Source organism: Polyergus mexicanus, unplaced genomic scaffold, assembly GCF_030449975.1.
Source record: "Polyergus mexicanus isolate NDT 795.1 unplaced genomic scaffold, iyPolMexi1.0 SCAF_15, whole genome shotgun sequence".
Classification (NCBI taxonomy): Eukaryota; Metazoa; Arthropoda; class Insecta; order Hymenoptera; family Formicidae; genus Polyergus; species Polyergus mexicanus.
The window spans coordinates 3,874,028-3,898,983 of NW_027223335.1; the positions used below are offsets into that span (position 1 = coordinate 3,874,028).

The 24,956-nt window shown below is 30.3% G+C and overlaps 3 protein-coding genes across 5 annotated transcripts; 2 read left to right on the forward strand and 1 right to left on the reverse strand.

Moving 5' to 3' along the window:
* Window positions 1-299: 299 nt before the first annotated feature.
* Window positions 300-10,660, forward strand: Edem2 (ER degradation enhancer, mannosidase alpha-like 2). 2 transcript variants are annotated; one of them, XM_070307870.1, is made up of 17 exons: window positions 300-1,272; window positions 1,346-1,391; window positions 1,753-1,853; window positions 2,961-3,000; window positions 3,082-3,194; window positions 3,346-3,499; window positions 3,678-3,806; window positions 3,940-4,111; window positions 4,208-4,365; window positions 4,454-4,558; window positions 4,668-5,012; window positions 5,087-5,251; window positions 5,324-5,422; window positions 5,527-5,844; window positions 5,925-6,138; window positions 7,460-7,572; window positions 7,659-10,660. In XM_070307870.1, the coding sequence occupies exons 1-17, from the start codon at window positions 1,151-1,153 to the stop codon at window positions 9,357-9,359; spliced, it is 4,095 nt and encodes a 1,364-aa protein (XP_070163971.1). In that variant the 5' UTR covers window positions 300-1,150; the 3' UTR covers window positions 9,360-10,660. The 2 variants fall into 2 exon arrangements, with proteins under 2 accessions (XP_070163971.1, XP_070163972.1); XM_070307871.1 differs by having other exon boundaries at window positions 5,090-5,251.
* Window positions 10,661-12,771: 2,111 nt separating this feature from the next.
* LOC138939791 (mitochondrial fission regulator 2) lies at window positions 12,772-16,429 on the forward strand. 2 transcript variants are annotated; one of them, XM_070307969.1, is made up of 5 exons: window positions 12,772-13,083; window positions 13,638-13,819; window positions 14,651-14,772; window positions 14,855-15,083; window positions 15,588-16,429. In XM_070307969.1, the coding sequence occupies exons 2-5, from the start codon at window positions 13,638-13,640 to the stop codon at window positions 15,730-15,732; spliced, it is 678 nt and encodes a 225-aa protein (XP_070164070.1). In that variant the 5' UTR covers window positions 12,772-13,083; the 3' UTR covers window positions 15,733-16,429. The 2 variants fall into 2 exon arrangements, with proteins under 2 accessions (XP_070164070.1, XP_070164069.1); XM_070307968.1 differs by having other exon boundaries at window positions 14,636-14,772; window positions 15,588-16,421.
* Window positions 16,430-18,448: 2,019 nt separating this feature from the next.
* Window positions 18,449-21,132, reverse strand: LOC138939852 (endocuticle structural glycoprotein SgAbd-2). Its single transcript, XM_070308092.1, has 4 exons — window positions 21,074-21,132; window positions 20,254-20,396; window positions 19,615-19,762; window positions 18,449-18,927 (listed from the first exon to the last, which is right to left on the reverse strand). The coding sequence occupies exons 1-4, from the start codon at window positions 21,083-21,085 to the stop codon at window positions 18,679-18,681; spliced, it is 552 nt and encodes a 183-aa protein (XP_070164193.1). The 5' UTR covers window positions 21,086-21,132; the 3' UTR covers window positions 18,449-18,678.
* Between the last annotated feature and the right edge of the window lie 3,824 nt (window positions 21,133-24,956).

The following is a 24,956-nucleotide window of genomic DNA, read 5'->3' on the forward strand; positions in this document are numbered from 1 at the left end:
TTCATTTCATAATTTTTTGACAGCATCTATATATATATATACATATATATATATAATATGTTTAACATCTCTTATTTTTACATTTTTTAAATATATATATTTGACAATCTCTAAAATCTATCGATAATGTATGCGATAGAGCTCGTGTTAATTATTCTTTGGGGCTAAGAAATTTAAGAATGATAAATATTTATTATGCGATATTTTCTAATAAATACTTTGCGGCACATAGTCAAATGACTGATGGTCACGTGTCACGTGATAGTTCTCTCCGTTCCGACCATTCTGTCTCCGGTTCTAATAGTCCATCTCCATCTGTTTCATTCGCTTCGGGAAATTGGTTAGGGAGGTTACTAAACGGCGATAATTCTCATGTCAGACGTGGAGAAATCGTTGCCACTTGCTGATAGATATTGTTGACAGACTTGTTGATCACAGTTAACCCAGCGAAATATAAAGAATCAGAATAATTGTGCAAAAATCAGGCGAAAAAAAGCTGAGAGCAGACAATTTTGCTTGCTTCGAAGAACGTGAAGCGAAATCTTGATATTGTGTATTTCGCGAAAGACAACAAAAAACTTTTCGCAAATTGATTGCGACCACATCATCTGACCTTGATAAAAATACACAATCGTGTCCCCCGATTCCCTGTTATTTATCTCTTCTGATAACAAAAGTTTGTCGTATACACTTTCTTTTTCTATACACTTGCCAGTTCAACTTTAATTGTTTTCGATGATTCGCCAATTATATTGGATATGATGAATAGTTCGTAAAGAGATTCACTGATTTTTAAGCCACGATCTCTGACAAAAATTATAATTCTTTTTACGATTGCATAATAAATGCACTTTGCCATCTGGCCACAGCAATAAATCCATGGAACGCATAAATTTCATCAAATTGAGCAATGTGATATGTGTCATCGATTTGAGAAATGATAATGTATCGTGTATAAAGAACAATTTAATATAAAAAAAAGAAGTGGAAGAATCTTAAAAACTCATATGATATACTTTTGGTTTATATTTTCCATACAATGAAATTATTGAAATGAAATGGATTAGATGGGAAAAATTTTGGTGGACCATGTGCACTACTACAAACATGAAATCTTGACAAAAAGGGGACATATTTTTTTTACCAAACAATGGCTTGTGATGCTCTTATTTGGGGGCTGTTGTTTGTAGGATGTAGCGTACAGATATTATGGGCTATATCTGAAGATGATCCATTAGAATATATGAGCAAGGAAGAAAGAGAAGCTTTAAAGTTTGTTTATTATTCATTATATGATTAAATTTTTATATCAACCCTTTCATAATTGTGCTATTATGTTTTTTAGGGAAGAAGCAAGGGATATGTTTAATCATGCATACAATGCCTATATGGTAAATAACATTTTACAGTCTTAAATTTTTTAGTTATACTATATTAATATTGTTTAAGACAAAAAAGTAATATCTTACATTTATAAATATCAGTTGAAGAGATGGCACTGACATATATTAAATAAAAAAAGGAATACTTATGAACATTAAATAAAGAGGCAACAGTTTTATATACATATATATATATATATATATATATATATATATATATATATATATATATATATAATAAAAGAGGAACTAATCATTATGTACAATTAATATTTTTTACTGTTTGCATATTGAAAGAAAAGAATATCATTTTAATATTGATTTATATAAGTTTAACATTGAAAAAAATATTTCCTAACTTTTGTGCAAGGATAATGCATATCCCGCTGATGAATTGATGCCATTAAGCTGTAAAGGGCGATATAGAGGCTCGGAACCAAACAGGGGTGATATAGATTCTACACTGGGAAAGTAAGAAACCAAATATATATAAAATTATATGAAATGAATTATATTTCGATGATAGTTGTATGTTTTCGTTGATTACTTTTGATCAAAAGCAGTTGTCTTGACTCCAAGCATATAAGAATATTGAGAATTAATTCGGCTGTAACTATATTTGTATCAAGGGAAAGTAAGTTTATAAGAGTAATTCGTTACTGTTATTTGTTATCAATTTTCAAAAATAACTCTTTACTGTTATTCAAATAGTAAGAATCATTATAATTTCTGTTACTTTTTTCAATGTTAATACAAGATTAAATGAAGCACTATTAATATCTCCCTTTTAAAAATATATATTATCAGGCAGCTAAAAAAAATATCTAAAAATAAACAATTGAAAACTGTTTATAAAAAAATGGCTAGTTTAAAAATCTGAAACTAATTGAGATCTAATCAAGTACTTGAACGTATTTAAGAATTTATAAATGATAAGGTTCACTTAAATATTTATGACCTCTATTTTATATGCTGTTTTGTTTTATTCCGTTATATATTCTATTGCAAATTCTAAATAATATGTAAAATTCTTTCACTATTTGATTCTTGCTTTAATTGCAATAATTTACAAAAATACTAAAATTTTTTGAAAACATTTTTTTACAAAAGGGAAAAATAAAAGACATATGTCATATGTAAAAAAATGTTTAGAATTGTATTTATTTGCAACAAATAAAATAAAAAAATGAACTATTTTAAATAATTAGAAAATTAATGTTCAAAAACAAATATATGTATATGTATATACAAGCATATATATAAAATGTAGTTTATATATATATATATATGATTTTAAAAAACTCTAAATTATATTTAATGTACATTATAAATTAATAATATATAATCAATTACTTGAGTAGTTATAGTAACATTATATCTGTTTTTGAATACATTTATTAATCTTATAATTTTTTAATAATTGTAATTATTATTTTTTATCTATACTAGTTTGGAAGTTTAGTTGGATTTTTATTTTATCTTTATTTAGAAAGATTTTGTTTAAATATATTTATTGTTTTAGACATATTATATAATCATAATTTATTCTAATTTATGTACTTATGTAATTTGATATAGTTTTTCACTTACTTTGGTGGATACACTAGATACATTAGTGGTAAGTTCAGTAACAAATAGTTTATTAATCTGTGTTATAAGCACTAATTCCATTTACATATAAATATTTTATATATGTTAGGTATTGAGAGATTTGGAAGAATTTGAAAATGCAGTCAAACTTGTTACTAGAGATGTAAGCTTTGATACAGATATTATCGTTTCGTTGTTTGAAACAAATATTAGAATGCTCGGGTGAGTAAAATCTTTGTAGTTATAATAAAAGCTTTTACATATATGTATTTAATAATGCATATTTACAATATATTGTATTTGATTGTAAATTATTTAGTTTTTATATTAAATTAATAATTTCATATTAATTATAAATGTTTGCTTTTTATAGAGGTCTTCTCAGTGGTCATATATTAGCCGAATATCTACAACAGAGGGCTGATATAATGCCATGGTATAGAGGAGAACTTTTGGACTTAGCTAAAGATTTAGGATATAGATTTTTACCTGCATTTAACACAACTACTGGAATACCTTATGGCAGAGTAAGTTTTTTTTTTTTACATTACATAAACACTTTTAAATAAAGTTTTGTGTATAAAGATCTTTTTTTATATCTCTGCTAATTAAGCAGATGATTCTATATCAAATTTAATGCCAATCAAATTATACTATATATTTGATGTGAATAAATATTCTAATGTTTTCTAAAAACGTTTTTAGATAAATTTAAAACATGGTATGAAAGGAGTTCCTATGGAAGTATCAAAAGAGACATGCACCGCTTGTGCAGGTAGTATGATATTAGAAATGGCTGCTTTATCTCGATTAACAGGCGAACCAATATTCGAGGTAAAATATTCTGAATATGCAAGTAATATTGTATATACAATAATACAATAAAATATATATATATATATATATATATATATATATATATAGCAATATCTAATTAATACTTAATGATAGAACACTATTTCTTTAGGAAAAAGCGCAGAAAGCTATGGATGTTTTGTGGCGAATGAGACATCGTGGAACAGATTTAATGGGATCTGTATTAAATGTAAACTCTGGGGATTGGGTACGAAGAGATTCTGGTGTCGGTGCCGGCATAGATTCTTATTATGAATATTGTCTTAAGGCATACATTTTACTTGGTAATTATATACATATTCTTAATAATTCATATGCATACTATTGTGCATCTATCTAATTAAATTACCATACATATATATCTTATACTTTTTATGCAGGTGATGAAAAGTATTTAGGGCGTTTCAACAAACATTATCAAGCTGTAATGAAGTATGTTAGCCAAGGACCTATGTTGCTAGATGTGCATATGCACAGGCCAAACACTAACTCTAAAAATTTTATGGATGCTTTATTGGCCTTTTGGCCAGGTCTGCAGGTATATATTGTTAATTTTTATATTAAAAGAAAGAAATTTATTTATTTAGATGACGTTTCTTATTTATTTGATTATATTTCTTTATAAGGTTCTTAAAGGCGATATTAAACCTGCTGTAGAAACACATGAAATGCTATATCAAGTTATGCAAAGACACAACTTTATACCAGAAGCATTTACTACTGATTTTCAGGTATATATTATTTATACATTACAATTGATAAAATATATAGAATTTATCATTTTTATATAACACACACACATATATATATATAATATTATAACAATATTCGGAAAAATAGGTACATTGGGGACACCATCCGCTGAGACCAGAATTTTTAGAATCAACATACTTCTTATATCGAGCCACAGGCGATCATTATTATTTAGGAGTTGGACGTAAAGTACTCAAAAGTCTGCAAACATATGCAAGAGTACCATGTGGTTATGCAGCTGTATCAGATGTTAGAACTAACAAACATGATGATACAATGGATAGCTTCGTATTGTCTGAGACATTTAAATATTTATTTTTATTATTTGCGGAACCAGGAGAATTAGTTTTAGATTTGGATGAATTTATTTTTACTACTGAAGGTCATTTACTGCCACTCACGCTTGCTTCCATAAGAACGAATATTTCGTCTGTAAGTATATTATAAAATATAATTGGCACTAGTGATAAAGACATTGTTAAATTTAACATTTTTAATTATATAAGCAGGATTTCGAACGAGATATGGTATATGTAGATGAATTTGATCGTACTTGTCCAAATAGTTTACATTTATTTCCCGCATCAGTAAGACAACCTTTGAGAAATATGGTCGAGGATGTTTGTCCAAGACGATCGATTAAACGACGATTAAGCGCATCACAATTTCAAGTTTGTTTAAATTATATATTCGCATATCGCATAGAAATTTATCTAGAAATTTATTTCTCTTTTTTACTGTAGGCAAATAACTTGGAACATTTGAAAATATTGAGTGATATGGGAATAACGACTCTAACATTAGCAGATGGGCGGATTCAGCTTTTGTACACATTTTCTAATGTAATTTATTTTTTATATAAACAGACATAAGAATGTTGTTTGTTGTTTTATATTTTATTATTATCTATATTACATAATCAATTATAATACATTTGTTTAAATAGGCAAAGACAACAAAAGATTCAGAGGAAGGACTATTATTCATGCGAGAAATGGTCGAACTGAGTAAAATGCAAATGCAACAACCAGAAACTAAACCGCAAACAGTAACATTCACACGACCCAAAACAGATCCATTAGAAAAAGTTACATTGTTAGCTGGCCCTGCGCAATTCGGGCCTGAATTACAGAATTTTGATAAGATTACGGGAAAAGTGGTATTTACATATCCATCCACAGCTTGCGATGATTTGCACAACGTGGACAAGTTGGCAGGCAAAATAGTGATCGTAAATCGCGGAAACTGCATGTTCATAGAAAAAGTATATATCTTTACATACAAAATATTTTTTTCAAACCAGCTTTCTATCTCGATTTTATATTTTTGTACGCGTGATTTTAGGCGCGCAGAATTCAAAAAGCCGGTGCACTTGCCGGGATAATATTAGATAATATTGCCGATTCGAGCGCGGCAACATCGCCCATGTTTGCAATGTCCGGCGATGGAAAGGAGATAGATGACGTCACAATACCTGTTGTATTTCTTTTTTTCACAGAAGCAGCCGAGTTGATAAAGGCTATTAATGAGGCAAATGGCGATCTTAGTGTCACGCTTGGTAATAATGATTGAATATATATACTAGATACACAAAGAGAAATATATCAATCGTCTCATTTCTCGGGTATTATTTTAGAATATTTTACCGCGATTTTTAACACTTCTTTAATGTATTTAGAATCGATTTCTCCTTAGCAATATTGAAAAGCATCAACTATTTTCAAGTAAACAAATCAAAGAGAAGAGCTTTTCTCAAACTAAATTTGAGGGACAGGATAACAAAGCAATATTTTTTAGTTCATTTTAGATATGCTTTATTTTATTACAATTTTATTTTAGTTATAAATATTTAATAATAGAGAGATATATATAGAAGGCTAGAAATTTGAAAGTTGTGATAAATGATGATTTTGTTAAGGATAAATTCTATATTTTCTGCAAAGAATAAAACAGCTTCAAAAAATTTGTTATTAAAAAGCTGGGTGTTATTTTTACCATAGATACATTTGAATTAATGTAGAATGGATTTTTCTTCAGTAAGATGACATCGATATTAAAAGACATTTTTAAATAATTAGAGATTAAAAATATATATAAAAAGGTGTATTAAGAATTTTTTAAGCAAAGTAAACTTTAAAAGGGAAAATAAACGTATGTATGATAGAATTATTTCTTTAAGTTAATTTTAAATAAATTTTCATATGAAATTCTAATTTAAAGATTATATATATTATAATTATTGAAAATTTCAAAATGTTAAAGACTATGATAAACGATGATATTCTCGATATTTTTTCTAAGGAAGAATTGTCTTTGAACAGGCTGTAAAAATTACAATTAAAAAGCATCCACACACACATACACACAATGATTTTGAAAGAAACTTGTACAAAGAATATATTAAGACAAGTAATTTTCTTTTTAATTGCGGATTCTTTGATCTATTAAAATTTGTTTTTCTTATTTATGAAAAATTAATGGAATGTTTTTTTATTTCCTTCATACTTAATTTTTTAAGTTTCCACTATATTAAATACTTCATTTAAGTAACCAAGCAATAAATTCTCTTATAAAATAAGTGTATTTTAAGTTTTCTAAAAATTGAAATTCTATAATTTTGTTAGCCACTTTAAAATTTAATTTGCAAGCAGATTTTTATTTTTAATCATTAATAATTAAAAAATTAATGATATTTTTGTTTAAGAAAAATTAATTAAAGATGTGCACACATGCTTAAAGAATTTGCGATTAAAAGGAAATATCTGAGTCATCATGGTCTAAGACGTCTAAGATATATTGGAGAATACTAATTATATATAATATGCGTGCGTGCGTAATTATATATTTATTTTACTATTATGTTTCGCATATGATTACAGGAACATATTCTTCAAAAGAAGAAATTCAACTTAAAGCGCCTACTGATTTATCATTACTTGAACGTCTAAAAGGATCAATAATGTCACTTCTCAGCCGACATATGACTCCACAGGTCTGTTGACTTCTTTGAATTTTTATACAAGATCTATTCTATATTTTATATCAAATTTTAAAAAATTATATATGTATTCTTTGTAGGCGACAACTATTGGATCCAGTTTAGATATGACGATTCCTGTAATTGAATCACAGGAAGATCAAGAGGATGTTGTCGATTTTCATTATTTTCATGCGGAAATCATCAAAGATTCGCTTGGTGGTGAAGTGAGAATTACTGCCTCTTCTGAACCTGCAATTATCATCTTAAGACCAGATTCTACACCAATAGAAAGATTATGGCATCAGTTGAAGGAAGTGTTTGTCAATCAAATATTCCTTAATAGGAAAGAAAATAAAGGTATAAGAATCAGGAGTTTTATTTTGGAGAGCTATTACAATTGGGTAAACAAAGCGCGTGGAGTACTTACAAAAACATCACTGTCTTACAAAGTTCGATGGTTCTTAAGTGAACTATTAGTAGTTTCACCAAACTCATCTATTAAAAAAATGGGACAACTATTAGAATTAAACAAGCAGAAATTATTGAAACAATATTTACTTACAAATATGGATACTATGGTATTGAATTTAAAAACGGTAGCTACAAAATTAAAGAGTATAAAATCAGTAAGACCCAAAATGGAGCAATTATTAAAAATATCAGAATCTGGCATTACGCAGATTGAAAATTACTCGTTCTTGCGTCATTTATTAATTGATTTGTTCGACAAAGAAGATGAGGTCATTAATCAACATATTACTCTTTTGGATCATGTCCATGCAGAGATGCATACTATATATCAAGAAATATTAATTGATGGAGTACAAAGGCATCTGGAGAAATTGGGAGAAGAAGATAATTCATATTATGATATATTAATTGCTGATTTACAAAAGAATTTAAAAAATATAGATAAAGAAGAAAATTTACTTGGAAAAACTAAAGAGACCGATTTAGCAGTCGCAGAATTTATAAATTACAATAATAGAGATAAAGGAGAAATTGAAGCTAAAAACATTAACATTTTAAAGAAGGATAAGAAATCAAGCACTGAGAAAATAGAAAGCACTGAGAATTTTGAATATTTCATACTGACAGAACTAAAGAAAGTTATGAAATACTCTGAGCAAAATATCTTAGAAAAGTATGAAGATGTAAATAGTGAATCGAAAAGTGCTGTCATACAAGATGAGGAGAATGAAGATGCTATTAAATCTAACGATATTATTTTGCACTCCTCTAAAAATCAAAGCAAAAACGATGATAGAAAGAGTAAAGTTCAAAGTTCACATCAGAAAAAAATAGACTTACAAACAACAAAAGCAGTAGATGTGGGATTTGAGAAAGTAATTATGGAGGAAAAACAAGAGGATAAATCTTCTACACATTCTACATCTGATACTAACAAGTATCATGTTTCTGATATATCTACAACTATGGATACCAACGTAGGGACAGCTTTTCCCAATAAAAGACATACTTTATTACAAGGAATACAGAGAGATATTAATGACATGCAACATTCTTATAAAACTGTTTTAAAAGAAAAATTATTTAATAAGAAAGATTTGATTGCAAATAAAATTATATTTACTGATTCATTAGAAGAGTTTAAAAAATTTATGTCGGCTACCAACGAGGAGAAAGTATTAAAAAAAAAATTGCAAATTTCAGATATACAATATAATACTATAAAACTAAGTGAATTGAAATATGGGAAAAAATATGTGAGCAAAAACGTTCAACAGAAAGAGGAAACTAAACCAAAATTAGTTAAACATATCGATGACGAATTATAACAATAGGTTTTAAGATTTAGGCTAAATTATAGTTATTATATAGACAGAGACAGAGAATCAATTTCCAACGGCCATAAGGCTATCTGCATAAGGCTGCATTGCAAATAATATTTTTGCACTGTGATCTAGATGTGTGTAAAATGAATTTCAATTGATTTCTATATACACAAGATCATCTAGAAAAATACCAATTATTCGATAAAAAAAAAAATATAAATTGTCAAATTATAACAACACTATAATATAACATTATAGAGAAAATCTGTAGAGTTTAAATTAATGCTTATAAGAAAATCTATTTCCATTTGTTATTTGGAAGAAGGCAGTGATATTGCTATAGAGAATGCATAATATATACTATGAACATAACATGTGTGATACATATGTGTTAAAGTGGTTGTGAAGATATATTCTGAACAGATGGTTAACTGATATATGTACATACATTTCATGTATTATAGTATAATCTTCTACATAGTCTCTCTTCTCCCCCCCTCCCCCCCCCCTCTCTCTCTCTGTTACAGACTAATAAGATAGCAAGTTTTTTCTTTCTTCCATGAAAGCAGATTTGTGTCCTGATGAATTTATTCTATGATTTGTATTATAAAATTGTATTATACAATTGTGTATATATTATAAATTCAAAAAAGGAGAATTCTAGGAGTACTCTAAAATATTCCATGGTGTAAGAGTATAATGGTAACACCACGAATCGGAATAGATGCAATATTTTCTTTCTATTAACATTTTATATCATTTCATTTAAAGATGTGCCATGATTATTGATAATATGTTTATGCAGTTTAAGATAACATTTAGTGTACAAATAAAAACGCTCAAAGCACAGTTTTCAATTTGTTGCAAAGATTTTAATGTTAATCTTCTTTGGTCATATTGATATAAAAATTTGATTAAAAATTCATTTACAAAATGGTCTTATAACAAAAAGTTGTGTAATACTTTAAACTTTATATCAATCATATATTTTTGTAAGCTTTTATTCATATAGGTTTTTTTAAATTAAAATTTTGTATCAATTTAAAAATTAAATTTTTGTTAAAATTTTTGAGTATATTTGTAATTGTAGAATAATATATATGAATCTATTTATATTTTATTTGATATACTAAATAATGAAAAAACACACATACACACACACACACACATATATATATATATATGTATATATATACATATATATTTCAAATGTAATATAACAATACAAAGATTTTATGTTGCAATCTATAAATTAAAATATGCCTTAAATGTACATAACATGTACAAAGAAATGTATGTCAATGTGTGTATATAATGTATCAGAAATACTATGTTATATAAAGTAAACTTTATTATGGTGTTACGAATAATTGAAATAAGTTTGGCCTTTTGATAACTTTCCGCTCTACACACTCTTTTTATTTATGAATTTGTACACCATTTATATGTGAATATATATTCTCTATGAATACACTATGTGTGTTAATATCTTTTAATAGTGTACAAACTCATTTATAATGATGTCATATAATATGCATATTCTGCAAATGTTCATAGCTACATTGGTTTCATGTAATCAATTTCAGTTAAATATGCATGTTATGTTACACATTTTTATTATATATAGGGTGTCCAGTAATAATTGTATCCTCACCTTGTGTGCAGATAGAATGGATTAAATCGAATAACAAGGTTGCTAGGCACAATACATAATTGAACACCTGATTATTAATCCCAACACTTCATCATCCGTCTAGCAATTGCGTGATATTAGAATCAGTAAATTTTTTAAAATTAATTTCTTATTAATTATTGTGAAGATCAAAACAATAGAGGATTTTCCTACTGTGTTTAATCCGCTTTATCTGCACAGGAGAGGTGATATGTTTATTATACCGGACATCCTATATATTAATTATAAATATATATGTTATATACTTTTGTCTAATATATACATGTCTTTAAAAGATTGCATATCAATAAAATTATTATTCTACATAGAAAATAAAGCTGAAAAATTTGTTTACAATTTTGGGATTTGATAAACAACCGAAATATTAAGTTGAATTTTAATTAATCTTGTCAATAATATGTAGGTGAGATGGGCCAGTGGTTGCTCTTCTAAGCGTACGATCACATATTGGGCGCTTCATTGTATTATTGGCTAAATTAAATTTCTATTTACATTAATATCTCGGTGTAGGTTCTCGAATCCCAAAACTAAGAAAAATTTTTTTTATCAGTATTTTTGTAATAGAATACTTTTTAATTATTTATACTTTAACTTTTAACTTTTTTTAGAGATACCCTGTATATATCATATGTTAATTATAAATATAGAGCACTTACTGCACATATCATGTGCAAGCACACATACATTGAATAAGTTATTCCTACTACTTGCGAAATGATAGAATTGGGATTGAATGCGATTATTATGCGATCAACAATTTAGCTGAACTCTTCAGTATTTGATGTCAACAATTTTGCTGATAAAAATGTTAAATTTAGTATTAAAATAATTACTTACTAGCTTTTGATTATTTACTTTGTGTACACATAAATATCGTCTAAATTTCAACTTTACGCACAAATAGTTTTTTTTTTTTTTTTTTTTTTTTTAAGATATATATGTTTAAAATTAAAAAAAAGTAAGATGAAAGAGATTTTAATATTTTGCAGCATAATATAAATATACAATATATAATACCCATACAGCATGGAACATTTCAATTGTGTTGTAACAGAGACAAACCTTCAGAGAGGTTTTTCTCTGGTTGTAATAATCGAGTTTAATAACATCCTTAGTTTTAAAACCGGCCAATCACAATTATTCCACTGAAGAATGGATTGTGATTGGCCAGTTTTAGAATTACAGATGTGTTGAACCCGATTGGTGACGTGTAAACGTAGTCCTAAGCCTATCAGATATTAGATTATGCGTTGAAGATTCAAATCAAAGATTGAAGATTGAAATTTGACCAATCAGGACAAAGAAATTTTAAAATTCCTTATGCTTCGATTAATAAAATTTCTTCAATTTTCAATTTTCAATGCGTAGGTACGTAATCTGATACAGGCCCTTTATTTAGGGCCTGCAGACGAATTTGCATAATCGCAGCAAGTCGCAGTCACATAACGTATGCATAAGGAAATTGATCGGTCCATTTCCTTGTGCATTTGTTTATAGTGAATATTGGCTGCGTTCAGCAGAAAAAGCAGCTTTGCAACTGTTGCAAAATTTTTGAATATGATTGGTTGTTGCCCTTGGTTCCTGCCGAATCTAAATATATAAACCAATCATATTAAAGAATTTTACACAGTTGCAAAGCTGCTTTTTCTGCTGAACGCAGCCAAGGGTTAGTTATATATAATATATATATGCATCGGAGCATCAGATGCATGTTTTCTATATAACCTCTTTTCTGCAGAGTAAAGTACAAGATATACGTAAATCGTTATTATGTATGGATGAAAGTAATTATTTGTAGATCGGAGTGTGTGTAAAAGCGCTTAAAGTGGCGATATTACTCTAATATTAAGTTTGGAGCTCATGTTTTGTACTTACGACAACCTATCAATTCTGTTGGCATCGTGTCAATGTGACGGAGTTATTTTAATTCCGTATTTTGGATGACCCTGATGTATGCTATTGTATTACAAATTTGTTCTATTATTTCTGCGACATAGATCAGAACTGTCAGGATAACAATAATTGATTACGAGGGTAAGAATCTTATCTCCATACATGATGGAATGATAATCAGTACTTCTATTATATGATACTAATCATCACAGATATAATTATTTATTAATATTTAATATTTTTATAATTTATTTATTTATCATGTGTGAATTTGATTTTATGTTATAAATTGTATATATATTATTGTGTTATATATTGGATATAATATATTTACAATAAACCAGGTTTTTAAAAAGATTTTATAACAATATACTGACATAATATAAATGTATACAAAATAAATTATACTATGTCATTATATCATTTTGTATATTTTGTTAATTGATATCATAAAGTTGATATAGTAAAGCAATTCAATTTTGTAAATAAATTTTTTTACTTTTGTATATGCATAATTGTCCTATATAATCAATACATAATTGCTAAATAATTGCTTCTATACATATATGGCAAAATTTGGCAAATTTGTCATTCTAAACATTAACTGCTCATTTGCTTTTAATCTTTCTTATTTTAATATGTAAGATTACTCACATTATACCAAAATTATGAAAATTAAATTATTCTTTTCACAGATGGGTGAGCTTATATATGGAAAAAGAAGAAGTATTGTAAGGAGAATAGGTTCCTTTTTACCACTAAAGCCACCACCAAAAATATATGTCAGTGTAACACCATTACATTCGATGACAAGTTCAATGATTAATGAGGAAACTAGTAACACTTATGTCGATACAAATGGATATGGTTCTATGAGGTCAGCGTTCTGTTCTGTTAAATTATGATTAAATCTGTATACTTGCAACACACATACACATAATTGCATATATGTATATATGTTATGTATCATTAAATACATAAAATATATGCTAATATGCATGATATATACATATAATTATATAAATAAATATATACATATACAGGCTATTCTATATTGATCGAGTACTATTAGTATTATGTATTTCTTCTGCAAAAATAAGTAACTTTTTTCTGTAGCAAAATTTCCAGAAATGCATCATTTTCAAGATATTTTTTAATATGCCAATAGATTTGCTGCTTCTTTATGTAAAACTTTTAGTAGTTTTATTATAATTAAGGCTAATATTTACACATTATATATATAAGCATTAACATCTTTTTATGAAAACATATATATATATTTCTTTTTAATATTTTCTCTGATCTCTCATTAGTATCTCGCTATATATTTGTTTAAATTTGTTACACAAATAAAAATCTATAGATGTTAAGTATGGTGGTATTATATTTATATCCAATGTTCAGACTGATTAATCCAGATATTTTCGTATTTTGTGCTTTAGTATCTATAATTTTGACAAAAAAGTTTGTATTTGACAAGTATTTTTAGAAATATTTATAAAAAACAAATAAGATAATATAATCCTCGAGAATTTTCATTTTTCGCTTTTCGCTTAGGATCAACTATAAACTACACAGCATGGCAGGATCTAATCAAAATCTATATGAGTGTGCGTGTATATGTACTTGCGTGTGCATATGTTTATTGCAATATTATCATATGTGATATTATCATTCTGCAATTTAATGATAGGCTTTCCGGTAGCAGACCAGATCTATTGGAGCCAATTAGTTTTGGATCTGAAGTAAGATTACTTGCGTTGGAACAAGAGTTGCAAGAACTTAGAGAACAAATCTCTACAATTGTGAAAAATAATAAACTATCTAAGTGTACGTACAAATATATATATTTTGTTATATTTAAAGTAACCAAAAAGATTTATAAAAGTTTAGAAATTTATATGTTTTACAGATGCATCTGCTACATCTTTGCCCAATGGAGCGGACAAGGAAAAACCTTTACCAATACCACCACCACCTCCACCTCCTCTTCCACCACCCACAACACCACATATCGCGAGAAGAGCTAGTTTGCAAGATCATAAAATTGAAGAGCGCAAAAAAAGTCCACTGAGTGTACAGAAATCGACAGACGATATACTTAAAGATATCGACAATATAAAATTGAGACCAATTGCGAGGTAGTTTATTAGATGTTTAACAACTTAAGATTTTTCAATGCAGCATTGCTTTATGATATCGAAAATAAGAAATGTAAATTTTCTCCTTGCATTATACGAAAAATTCGAAATAAATTAGTTTTATTGATATATTATAATTTATTAGATAGAATAAATTTATGTACCTGTCAATATTTAAAGATCTTTTGATTCATAAATTAATAAATGGCTGTAAATCTTGATTAAATATCATAAAAATGTTTTAAAAAACTTAAGATGCATAGATTGATATGTTTATTATTAATAATAAATATATAATAATAAAATCTTTGATCTTATTTATAAATTGAATGTGAACTATTTATGGATATGAATTTACATGAGGAATTAATTTTAACACATAATGCTAAGGAAAAATTTACTCGATTTCTAATTTCTAATGTTAAACTCAATACAGCTGTTAGAGGCTTCGAGTTTTAAAATTTATCGAATAAAGTAAAATTATATTATATCGATGTTTCACAGATCTCCAGGTGGACATTCTATTCGGATAAAGCGTGAAAATAGTCCATGCAATGATTTGCAGGAAATTTTACGCAGACGCTACATCGCGATGCAATCTAACAGCAGGAATTCATCAGTTAACTTAGCTATGGACAATTTATTTTGAATATCATATATGACAATACTCTCGAGTATTTTCATTGTATATATATATATTTACACAAAATTTAGAACTTCTACACAAGCAAGCATCTCTTTTGTGATATATATATACATATACACAGAATGTTAAGAAAAGAATCACATATTTTGAGAGTAGGTAGTATTGATTAAAATAAGAAAAAAGTCTAGTACAAACATGTGTCCTACAATTAATATTTTCAAAGATGCTGGCTAGCTATTGTTAAAATATGTGACTTTTTTTAACATCCTGTATATATATTATGTTTGAATTATTAGTGGCACTCCACATTAGATAAAGTCTGTAAAGAAAATCTTAATCCAAAGATCAGTTTATTGCAGCAATGTGACATGTGTGATTCGGATAAAACTTTTTCTTTACAACGAAATAATGAAATATAATTAATATATAACATAATTTTGTATTTTTTTTGATAAGTTCAAAGGTCATTTTAATTCATTATGTTTAAAGTAATTACTCTAGTTTGGCTATCTCTAAGTAAGGCTGTTGTGATATTAAAGTCTCAGTCACTTTTTCTGCAAGATCCAGTCATCAAAAATTTATTACCGTTTAATATTGATAGATATTATTTTTACGTGTCATGATAAAAGTAGAATATATAATTCCTGCTACTATTTTTATATTAACAAAATATAAATAGAAAATTTTAGTTAGTAATTGCTTGTAAATAAGAAAAATAAATTTTAATAATTTATATGATCGAAATTAATATCGATATTGTTATTAATACTAAATGTGATTTATAATAATCTTTATTACTAATGTCTATTTATTAATATCTTAACAATTCGACATTAGGGGGAATTAGGGTTAATTGTTGACACGATGAATGTACACTTTGTCGTGTGTATGTTCGACAAAACCGAAGATGTTTTCTCGCTTCTTACTTTTCCCTCTCTTTCCTCATAATCGGTTCAATCAAACCTTTTGAGGGAAGTGTAGGACCGCCCAAGTTGCGGTGCATATGACGGGCGATCAGTCCTTGACCGGGATGATGCGTGCAAGAATGCAAAGTAACGAAAGAGAGGCCGAGATGTGCGTACATACAACACTTTCACCTATACCCGTCCCATCCTGTTTGTTCGCTACGATTTATTTAAAATGCGTTTTCACATTTTCAATCGTGATGCACCTTACTGAAAACTAATTTCTTTTTGATCAGTGCTTGAAAAATCAAATCAAGATTTTTTAAATGTTTTTAAGAAATAAAAAGAGTTAAATATTATTAAAACATTAAAATATAATGTAATATAAGAAAATGTGTTTAATACTCTCTGAATTAATAATGTATAATAAAAGGGAAAGAGATAAATCTTTTATCTAAGCATTATGCTAATTTTTTTAGTGCAGTAAATTCATCCGCTCGCTCTTGCTCTTATATCGTATAGATGCAACTTTGAAACATTCGCTGCAGGCATGGTGCATGCGAACTTCAATCGTGCGCGGTCTCTTATTCTCTCGCGTTGCATATTGGAGAGGTCAGGGTACGCGTACCCTCATTATCGAGCCTTATTTTACGTGAAATATGATAAATTATTATTAGCGCGCGATTTTTTTTTCCGCGACAAGTAATTGATAACGACAAAATTTTTATGACATTTATTATATATAAATTTTTCATTTCCAATCTTTTATATCTTCTAATGTACATTATTACATATAAATACATAACGTAAAATATAAATGTATATGATACAAACATCAATATTTTTAGATATAAATCAATGATATTATTGTTTTCTGCTCGAGTTTTTACATATTTCTGACAATGAATTGTAAATTTAATTATATAACTGCATGTATAATTACGATAAGCTTTACCGCGATTTTGCAAGAGCATTCGGAATAAAGTAATCTTTTTATATAATAGCGAAATATTTTCACGTTTGTTGACATACGTCGTTGTTTATTCTTTGCGCGTGATAGTAAACAAAGTGGTAGCTTTTCTTGCAGTATATATAATCACGCGCCACAACTAATTATTAATCAGTTAATTAAATCCCAGATTCTGTGGTAAATTATAGACGAGGCGACATAAGAACGAATAAGTATATCTTTCCTCGTATAAAATCATGCAACAGCATGACGTGCGTGTAAAACTGGCATTTTCTCGCTATCAATGTATGTCACTGTGTCGAATCAAGTAGACTTGAAAAGCGACTTTGAAATTGTCTCTTTAAATTCTCTCGATCGCGTTTTAATAAATTTTGAAGCCCGGCCGATTTTGACGCCGAACAAAACTGTACATTACGTAATATATTGTATGTCACAATCTCAACATGGGTGGCGCTTGACATTAAGCATTCTTTCTTTCGCTAGAATCATGATTCCATTATTATTCTATGCTTTCATTTTTCGTGGGAACGTGGTACGATCGAACGAATAGAGCATGCAACTCGCCGTAAAAATCTCCGCATAAACATTCACGATATGTTACTCTTCCCACGAGGCATCTTTGAATAATAATCGTACGTGCAATATATTATTATTATGTACAATAACTTGTCGAATTATCGAATATCGTCTGCTGTAATTGACAGTGAAACGAAAAATCGTAGATGGTTACCGAATATCAAATGAATATTCTTCTGGATGTTGTGATGAAGAGAAAAGGCAAAAAAATAGATATAAAAACAAATAGAAACAATATATACTGATTTATTGCACAACGACAGTTATATTGCTGTAGGGGTCGATACTGTTGTTATATCCATCATACTGTATCCTATGTACACGTATCACTTCGAATTGATTGCGAATTGAGGCTGGGAAGAAGATGATCCAAAGCCAACGTAAGATATATGATATCTAGCCGAGCCTCCGTCTCTAGCTGTCTAGCGGATTCTCTTGGTTGCGTCGTGAGTGCGTCGTGAAAGATTTTGTAGAAAGATCGAACAGTGTGCGGCAAGATTAGAATCTTCGATAAGGATTGGCGTTATACACCGGTCCGCTGAATCTCTGCTGAAATGGTTGTCGATCGTACTTTTCGTCATCGGGTCCGGGCGGATTCGCCGCGAGTGCTCTTTTAATGGCCTCCGGGATGGGGGGCGGCGTAGGAATATGGGCACCCTGAGCGTGAAAGCCATTCTCGTCAGCTGTATATTCGATAGTGATGGGAGTGCCGTCAGGTGAAGGATACGAAAATCTCCCCTGGACCACCTGTTGAGATTGACATATGGATAAAAATATATTAGAGAATAAATAAAGAGATAGATCGTAATTAAAGCTTTTCTTTTTTTTTTCATTTTTTCTGATAATTCGATTCTAACAAGATCGATTATTATATTATTATATCGAGAAGTTTAATGTAATAATGATCTGATTCATTTTTTGAAGAACACGAAGAAATTAATTAAATTTGTTCTACGCAAGTGTTCAAGAAACTGGATTTAATTAATGTATATATTTTTGAACTTTTTAATTAAATAAAATTGGGGGAAAGAAAATAAACATTTTCACTAATAAAAATACATATAACAGAAAAATGAGATCGCAGCAAACGTATAAATATTAATATATTAATGGCAAAACTAATTGATTAGCAATAGAACATGATGAATGAAACTCGATTGAAATTAGGATGAAGGAATGAAATTTGCATTATTTATGTACGTAATATCAATTTCTATCGGATGTAACATCTGTTATATCGTGATGTAGAGATTACAGAAATTTAAGAATTAAAAATAAACTTTCTAAATAAAAGAATTAAGATTTTTTTGCATGTGGTTTTTCGCAATTAAATTTCTTACATTTACGTAGATAGATTATATATATATATACATATATTAACTATGTATGAAATACAGCAAAAAAAAAAAAGAAATACAGCAAAACTATTATTACCTCCGTTTGACCCTGAGGTCCGACTTGAGGATATCCGCTTTCGGAGACTGAAATTCCATTCTCGGTTTCATAGCTGAAAGTATAAGATCCGTCCGGCGATGTATCCTTTTGTTGGCTACGAATGCCTATAAACGGTTTTGCGGCAGATCTAAAAAAGCAAGAAATCAAAACCGTATCATTTCGCGCGGTCTTGACTATAAATCGCTTCTATATTTTATATATACAACGCAAAGAGGCTGTTTTAGTCTCGTGTTTTTGCTTGTATTTATTTTAATGCTAAATAGCTTAGAAAAGCAGTAACGAAAAAAAAAAAAATAGCTATATTAGAAAAAATACTTTTACATATTTATATTTTTTAAGGGTACTTAAAAAAATATATATTTCACTGTCATTGAAACAATCCTTACCTCAAATCGGCATTAATCCTTCTACGACTAATGAAACATATAACATTACAAATTACATTACAATTTAATTTGAAAGATATTTTTCTACCGATATAATTTTTTTGTCAATATTTTAATTTATATTATATTATATTTTACGATCGGGTCTTGTGTGTTCTAATAGTATAATTCAAAGAAATAATTTTCCAATTAAGTCGTCGCAAAAGAGATAAGATTTTAAGAGATTTCGTACGTATACTGCGGCTGCGGTTGCGGTTGCGGTTGCGATTGCGGCCGATAGGGTCTCGGCGTCGTTCTATATGCATTTTGGCTGGGAAAGCCGCGGAAAGATCCAAATTGTCCAAAGACGCAGCTGAAGATTGCAAAGGCCAAGATCTGCAACCATATTGATATAGTTAATCGATACACGAGGGAATATTCTGAAATATATTTTTTTACATTTATTATAATCTCCTCTGTTTATTAATTAATTTTTTAAGTATACAAAAAATATGTATGTAAGGAAGAAATATGAATGTATTTACTTGATATTTAATTTTAATTTCTGAATGATATAAAATTCACATGTATTCGAAATATATATCTCTCATTATAGGAAATTTACGAAATTTCGGGCAAACGATAAAACCAATTTATACTTTTGCAATGTCGTGCGTTTTTTAAATCAACAACAAGGCATTATATTTCCATCGACGTCCGTCAAAATCCAAATTCCGTTATTTTAACAAGCGTTTATTACTTGAAATGCCACTGTCTCTTAAGCCAGCATCTACGAGAATCCCATCGATTATATTTCGCTAACGAAGAGCGAACCTTGTGCAAATCGAAACTCGCGCATGAATCGTAATTTAGCGGAAAAATAGTTGAGAGTTTTAAAATTTTTTCATATATATATATCTATTGATCATCGCGCAATTTATACGTCTTTGTGTATCCACGTTGTGATGAATAAAAAAGAAAAGTTGTAAGAAACACGCGAAAAACAGACACGGCAGGATCGGCGATCGATATCCGGAAAATTGGCAGCGCTCTCAACGAAATGAATCACTCACTGGATACTGCATGACGAAGACGATTCGTGCCGGCGGTTTGTATACGATATATACGGTTGTCGATTTGACGGTCGAATCTATGTGATCTCGTACCGCGAGCACCGCCGGCATTTATACGAAGACGCCCAAGAGGATCTCTTCCCTTCCCATCCTCACGATTTCTGCGTGGAATCGCTCGCTCGTTCATGCTGGGAGAGGAGCATTCTCCTCTATCGGAGATCCCTCGTCGTCCTCGTAATAATCCCGTCCTACCTGGCAACCCTAACATATGTATGCGCAAGCGTCATCTCCGCAGCATCCCGACTCGCTCGCTGCGTCCATTCAATTTGCCAGGCCGATTATACTCGTTGACCATCACACATGTATGTGCGCACACGTACGAATCGCGAGTCATTTGTCGTAGTAACAATTATGCGACTTTGTACTTTGCCCTATGATAGCTTCGATCGAGACAATTTCTCATTTATTTTTCACTTTACTAGACATTGTAGTCGCGATTGAATAATTACGATAATTTTCTGCCGATCTTTCTTAACGAAAATATCACGATGCGATTATAATTTTAAGAAAAAATTAGGCTCCCGTGACGCGCGATCGTTGCGTCATAGCGTTATTTCTTTTTATCGGAGAAGAGATTACCATATGTTAAATAAAGCAAACTCGCGATCAGTTTTATATCGTGCAACGAGCATAGATAATACGTAAAACATTTTCGTTTGTAAATGTAAAAGGAACATAGGCAAGACTAGTGTTTTCTCCCGATATTATCGGCGACTCCCGATAAATTTAAATGTTACGCCGCTCATGACAGTCGGTATCGTGCGCGTTTGCATTGAAGAGGTGCGGGACACGGATAAATCCGTGTATGTAAATCGTACGCGGCCGCGAACAAAATGTTGGCTCAACAACGGACGCGACGAGCGTTGATTTGAGATGGAACGGCCACGGGGCGTATGTAATCGACAGCGATGATTTCATTTTTCTCACATTTGTCACGTTGCTATCGTTCCTCGCGGGGATCCTCAATATATACGTATAATCGTATCTCGCATTGTCCTCCGATTAGTTTCGAGACAATCGCAACAATCGTATCCACCTGCCGATCCATCGGGGCTCGCGTCAGTCCGCCATCGGTGTCTTCATCTCTCGCGTGTGTAACGCAACTGCAAAACGAACAAATCAGAAACAATGCACCGTAAGATACCCATTCATACCATCTGATTTCGTCACGTATATTGGGAGCGTTACATAATAGCTGTTACATACCGGTATACTTTACGAGAATATCAAGTAAATCTTGTTGAAATTCTTTCTCTCAACCTTGAGAATCGATAATAATTTTCTATCAACGTTGATGAATATTATGAATATTTCAAAGCAATAATAGTTTCGTAAATAATAACAGTAGAAATCGTAAATAGTTTCATGTCCAACAAAGATTTATTATATCTAGAAAACTTATAAATTGAAAATTAAATAATAAACACATTTGTGGATTGTTTATCGATTAATTATGCATTAATCGATAAATTCGACGCGATTATATAGCGATCTTTTCATCTTTTCTCTTTCTCCTCGATCGAGATTCTCTTTTATTATCGCGGTCCCTCATTTTTCCTACAATGCAGCGCGCTTTAACGTCAAAGTATCAACGTATAATTGCGTTCGCCTAAGGTACGACCACTCCCAGAACAGAATAAACGCTTCCATAATCGCACTCGCAAAGTCATAATATTTCCCCCAGGTTGAGAAGGGCGATCTGCGCGAGAATTCGCGCGATTCGATTCAGCCAGCGAATTAAATGCACTCGTAAAACAGCGTCGCAGCGCGGGAGTTGACGCCAAGCATCAGTGATGCCCGTGGAAAGCGGCTATTCATCATTTTCCACGGATGATTATCGTCCGATCACGATTGATTGGAAAGCGAATCGTTAGTTATCTACCTACCTACCTACCTACCTACCCGATTTGTCCTGTCGATGCCGTTCCAACAAGGGTAAATGTCAACTTATATCGTCGATAATGTCTGCGATCGAATTATTTAGACTTTTACTACCAAAGTACATTTAATATTGACTAGTATCGATATTCGACCAAATATTATTTCATATAATTGATCGATAAATTACGAGCGAAGCTCCGAATCGCTTTTGCCACCTTTATAGCAATAATAAATCCTGTTTTAATTGTTTAGCAATATTAATTCAATTCATAGATAAACTTTAAATAATTTTATGTAATTATAATTATGGTTTACTATATATATTATATCATGATATATATATTTTTCGTTATAGTACGATTTACTTTTGTGCAGATACACAGACACACGTATATTAATTTTTTTATCCATAAATCAGACAAAACAATAGATGAAATTAATAATTATTATGCTTACTTTGTTGCGTCGTGCGCATATACAACGTACGCGTATAATTCTAGCGTTCACCGACTTTACGCAATACGTAATATCGCTAAGCAGAAATGGTGGAGAATCCAGGAATCCGAGTCGGATTATATAGCCGATAATCCTACCCAGTCCTTACGATTAGAGCCAGAGAGAAAAATCTTGTTGCAAGGTGACGCGCGCATAAAGCAAATTCTACTTCCTCAAGTTAATACGGCACATTTAACTTGGCGTTTACCGGTGTATACCGAGATATATGTACGTGCATACATTGTGGTATTAGGTGTACAACTTTGCTTCCGCCGTTTTCCTATAGATGGCTTTAGCGGTAAGTAGTGGTCGAAATAAATAGATCACAGACGTCATGCAATAAACTTGGGCATCTGTCAACATAACTCCATAGAAACATTAGTCGATTTGTGTCTGCGTCATAAAGTTTTTCTCGATTGAAAATGTCAGTTTACGAACCAAATTCTCGTCATTTGCGGGAGATTTTAATTTTCTGCTTCAATATGAAGAAATCTACGGCTGAGGCTCATCGAATGCTCTCAAATATTTATGGTGAAGCCGCTATTAGTGAAAGAACGTGTCGCCAGTGGTTTCGAGAACGGTGATTTTCACGTCGAAGACCGGCATAGCGGTGGAAGAGAGAAGGTTTTCGAAGATGCAGAATTGGAGGCATTACTTAATGAAGACTCGAGTCAAAGTCAAAAAGAATTGGCACGATCATTGGGAGTGACTCAACAAGCAATTTCAAAACAAATCATAAATGTATAACCAGTTTTTTTACAATAAAGTCTCGAATTTCAGAAAAAAACGGCGGAAGCAAAGTTGTAAACCTAATAAATAACGCGTATCCGCGAAATGTCGTCGAGTAACTGGTATTTGGAATTTTCATTAAACACCTGCCACGCACCCGTCGCGCTAGACACGTGTCTTTCGAACTTTTCTCCGCTCTTTCCTCATACGTGCACGTAATACTTGCATCGTAAAGTCATAAACTTTTGTATATCTCTGTTGTTCTCGCTGGCGACGATTAATAACAATCGAGATATTAGCGACGGTTATCACGAGTACTGACTTATCGAGCGTTAAAGTCTCTCGTACTCGTCTCGTTTGTCTTGGTTTTACGCGGGTAGAATGTTATTTTCCTCGGACGTTATGTACCGTTCGATTTTTAACACCTACGAATATATTATAAACTCGATGCAATTGTGTACACTGTATATTAATTCTCAATCTTTACTGAGAACGAAGTAGCGATGTCAGAACCGTAACGGGTCGTCGTTAAACACGATTAGGTCATTCGAATCATGCGATAATTGTTTCCTCGGTCTCCGCAACGTAGGATATTTTCCAAGGTTGTCTTTTATACGGACAAACTCTAGATATTTAATTATTTTATTTCGAAACGATCGGCAAGTGTGCCGTCTGCGTTTCCTTTACGATATTAATGTTTTCAAATCGTTTTCAAATA

What these genes read in the sequence shown, in the direction of transcription:
- Edem2 (XM_070307870.1), top strand. Translation starts at nt 1,151, where the DNA reads ATGGCTTGTGATGCTCTTATTTGGGGGCTGTTGTTTGTAGGATGTAGC. An exon ending in ATAGATTCTACACTGGGAAA is followed by an intron (nt 1,854 to 2,960) that starts GTAAGAAACCAA and finishes AATTTGATATAG; the next exon opens with TTTTTCACTTACTTTGGTGG. An exon ending in ACTGCATGTTCATAGAAAAA is followed by an intron (nt 5,845 to 5,924) that starts GTATATATCTTT and finishes GCGTGATTTTAG; the next exon opens with GCGCGCAGAATTCAAAAAGC.
- LOC138939791 (XM_070307968.1), top strand. Translation starts at nt 13,638, where the DNA reads ATGGGTGAGCTTATATATGGAAAAAGAAGAAGTATTGTAAGGAGAATA. An exon ending in AATGGATATGGTTCTATGAG is followed by an intron (nt 13,820 to 14,635) that starts GTCAGCGTTCTG and finishes ATTTAATGATAG; the next exon opens with GCTTTCCGGTAGCAGACCAG. An exon ending in AAATTGAGACCAATTGCGAG is followed by an intron (nt 15,084 to 15,587) that starts GTAGTTTATTAG and finishes GATGTTTCACAG; the next exon opens with ATCTCCAGGTGGACATTCTA.
- LOC138939852 (XM_070308092.1), bottom strand. An exon ending in CAACCGCAGCCGCAGTATAC is followed by an intron (nt 19,763 to 20,253) that starts GTACGAAATCTC and finishes TTGCTTTTTTAG; the next exon opens with ATCTGCCGCAAAACCGTTTA. An exon ending in GACCTCAGGGTCAAACGGAG is followed by an intron (nt 18,928 to 19,614) that starts GTAATAATAGTT and finishes CAATCTCAACAG; the next exon opens with GTGGTCCAGGGGAGATTTTC.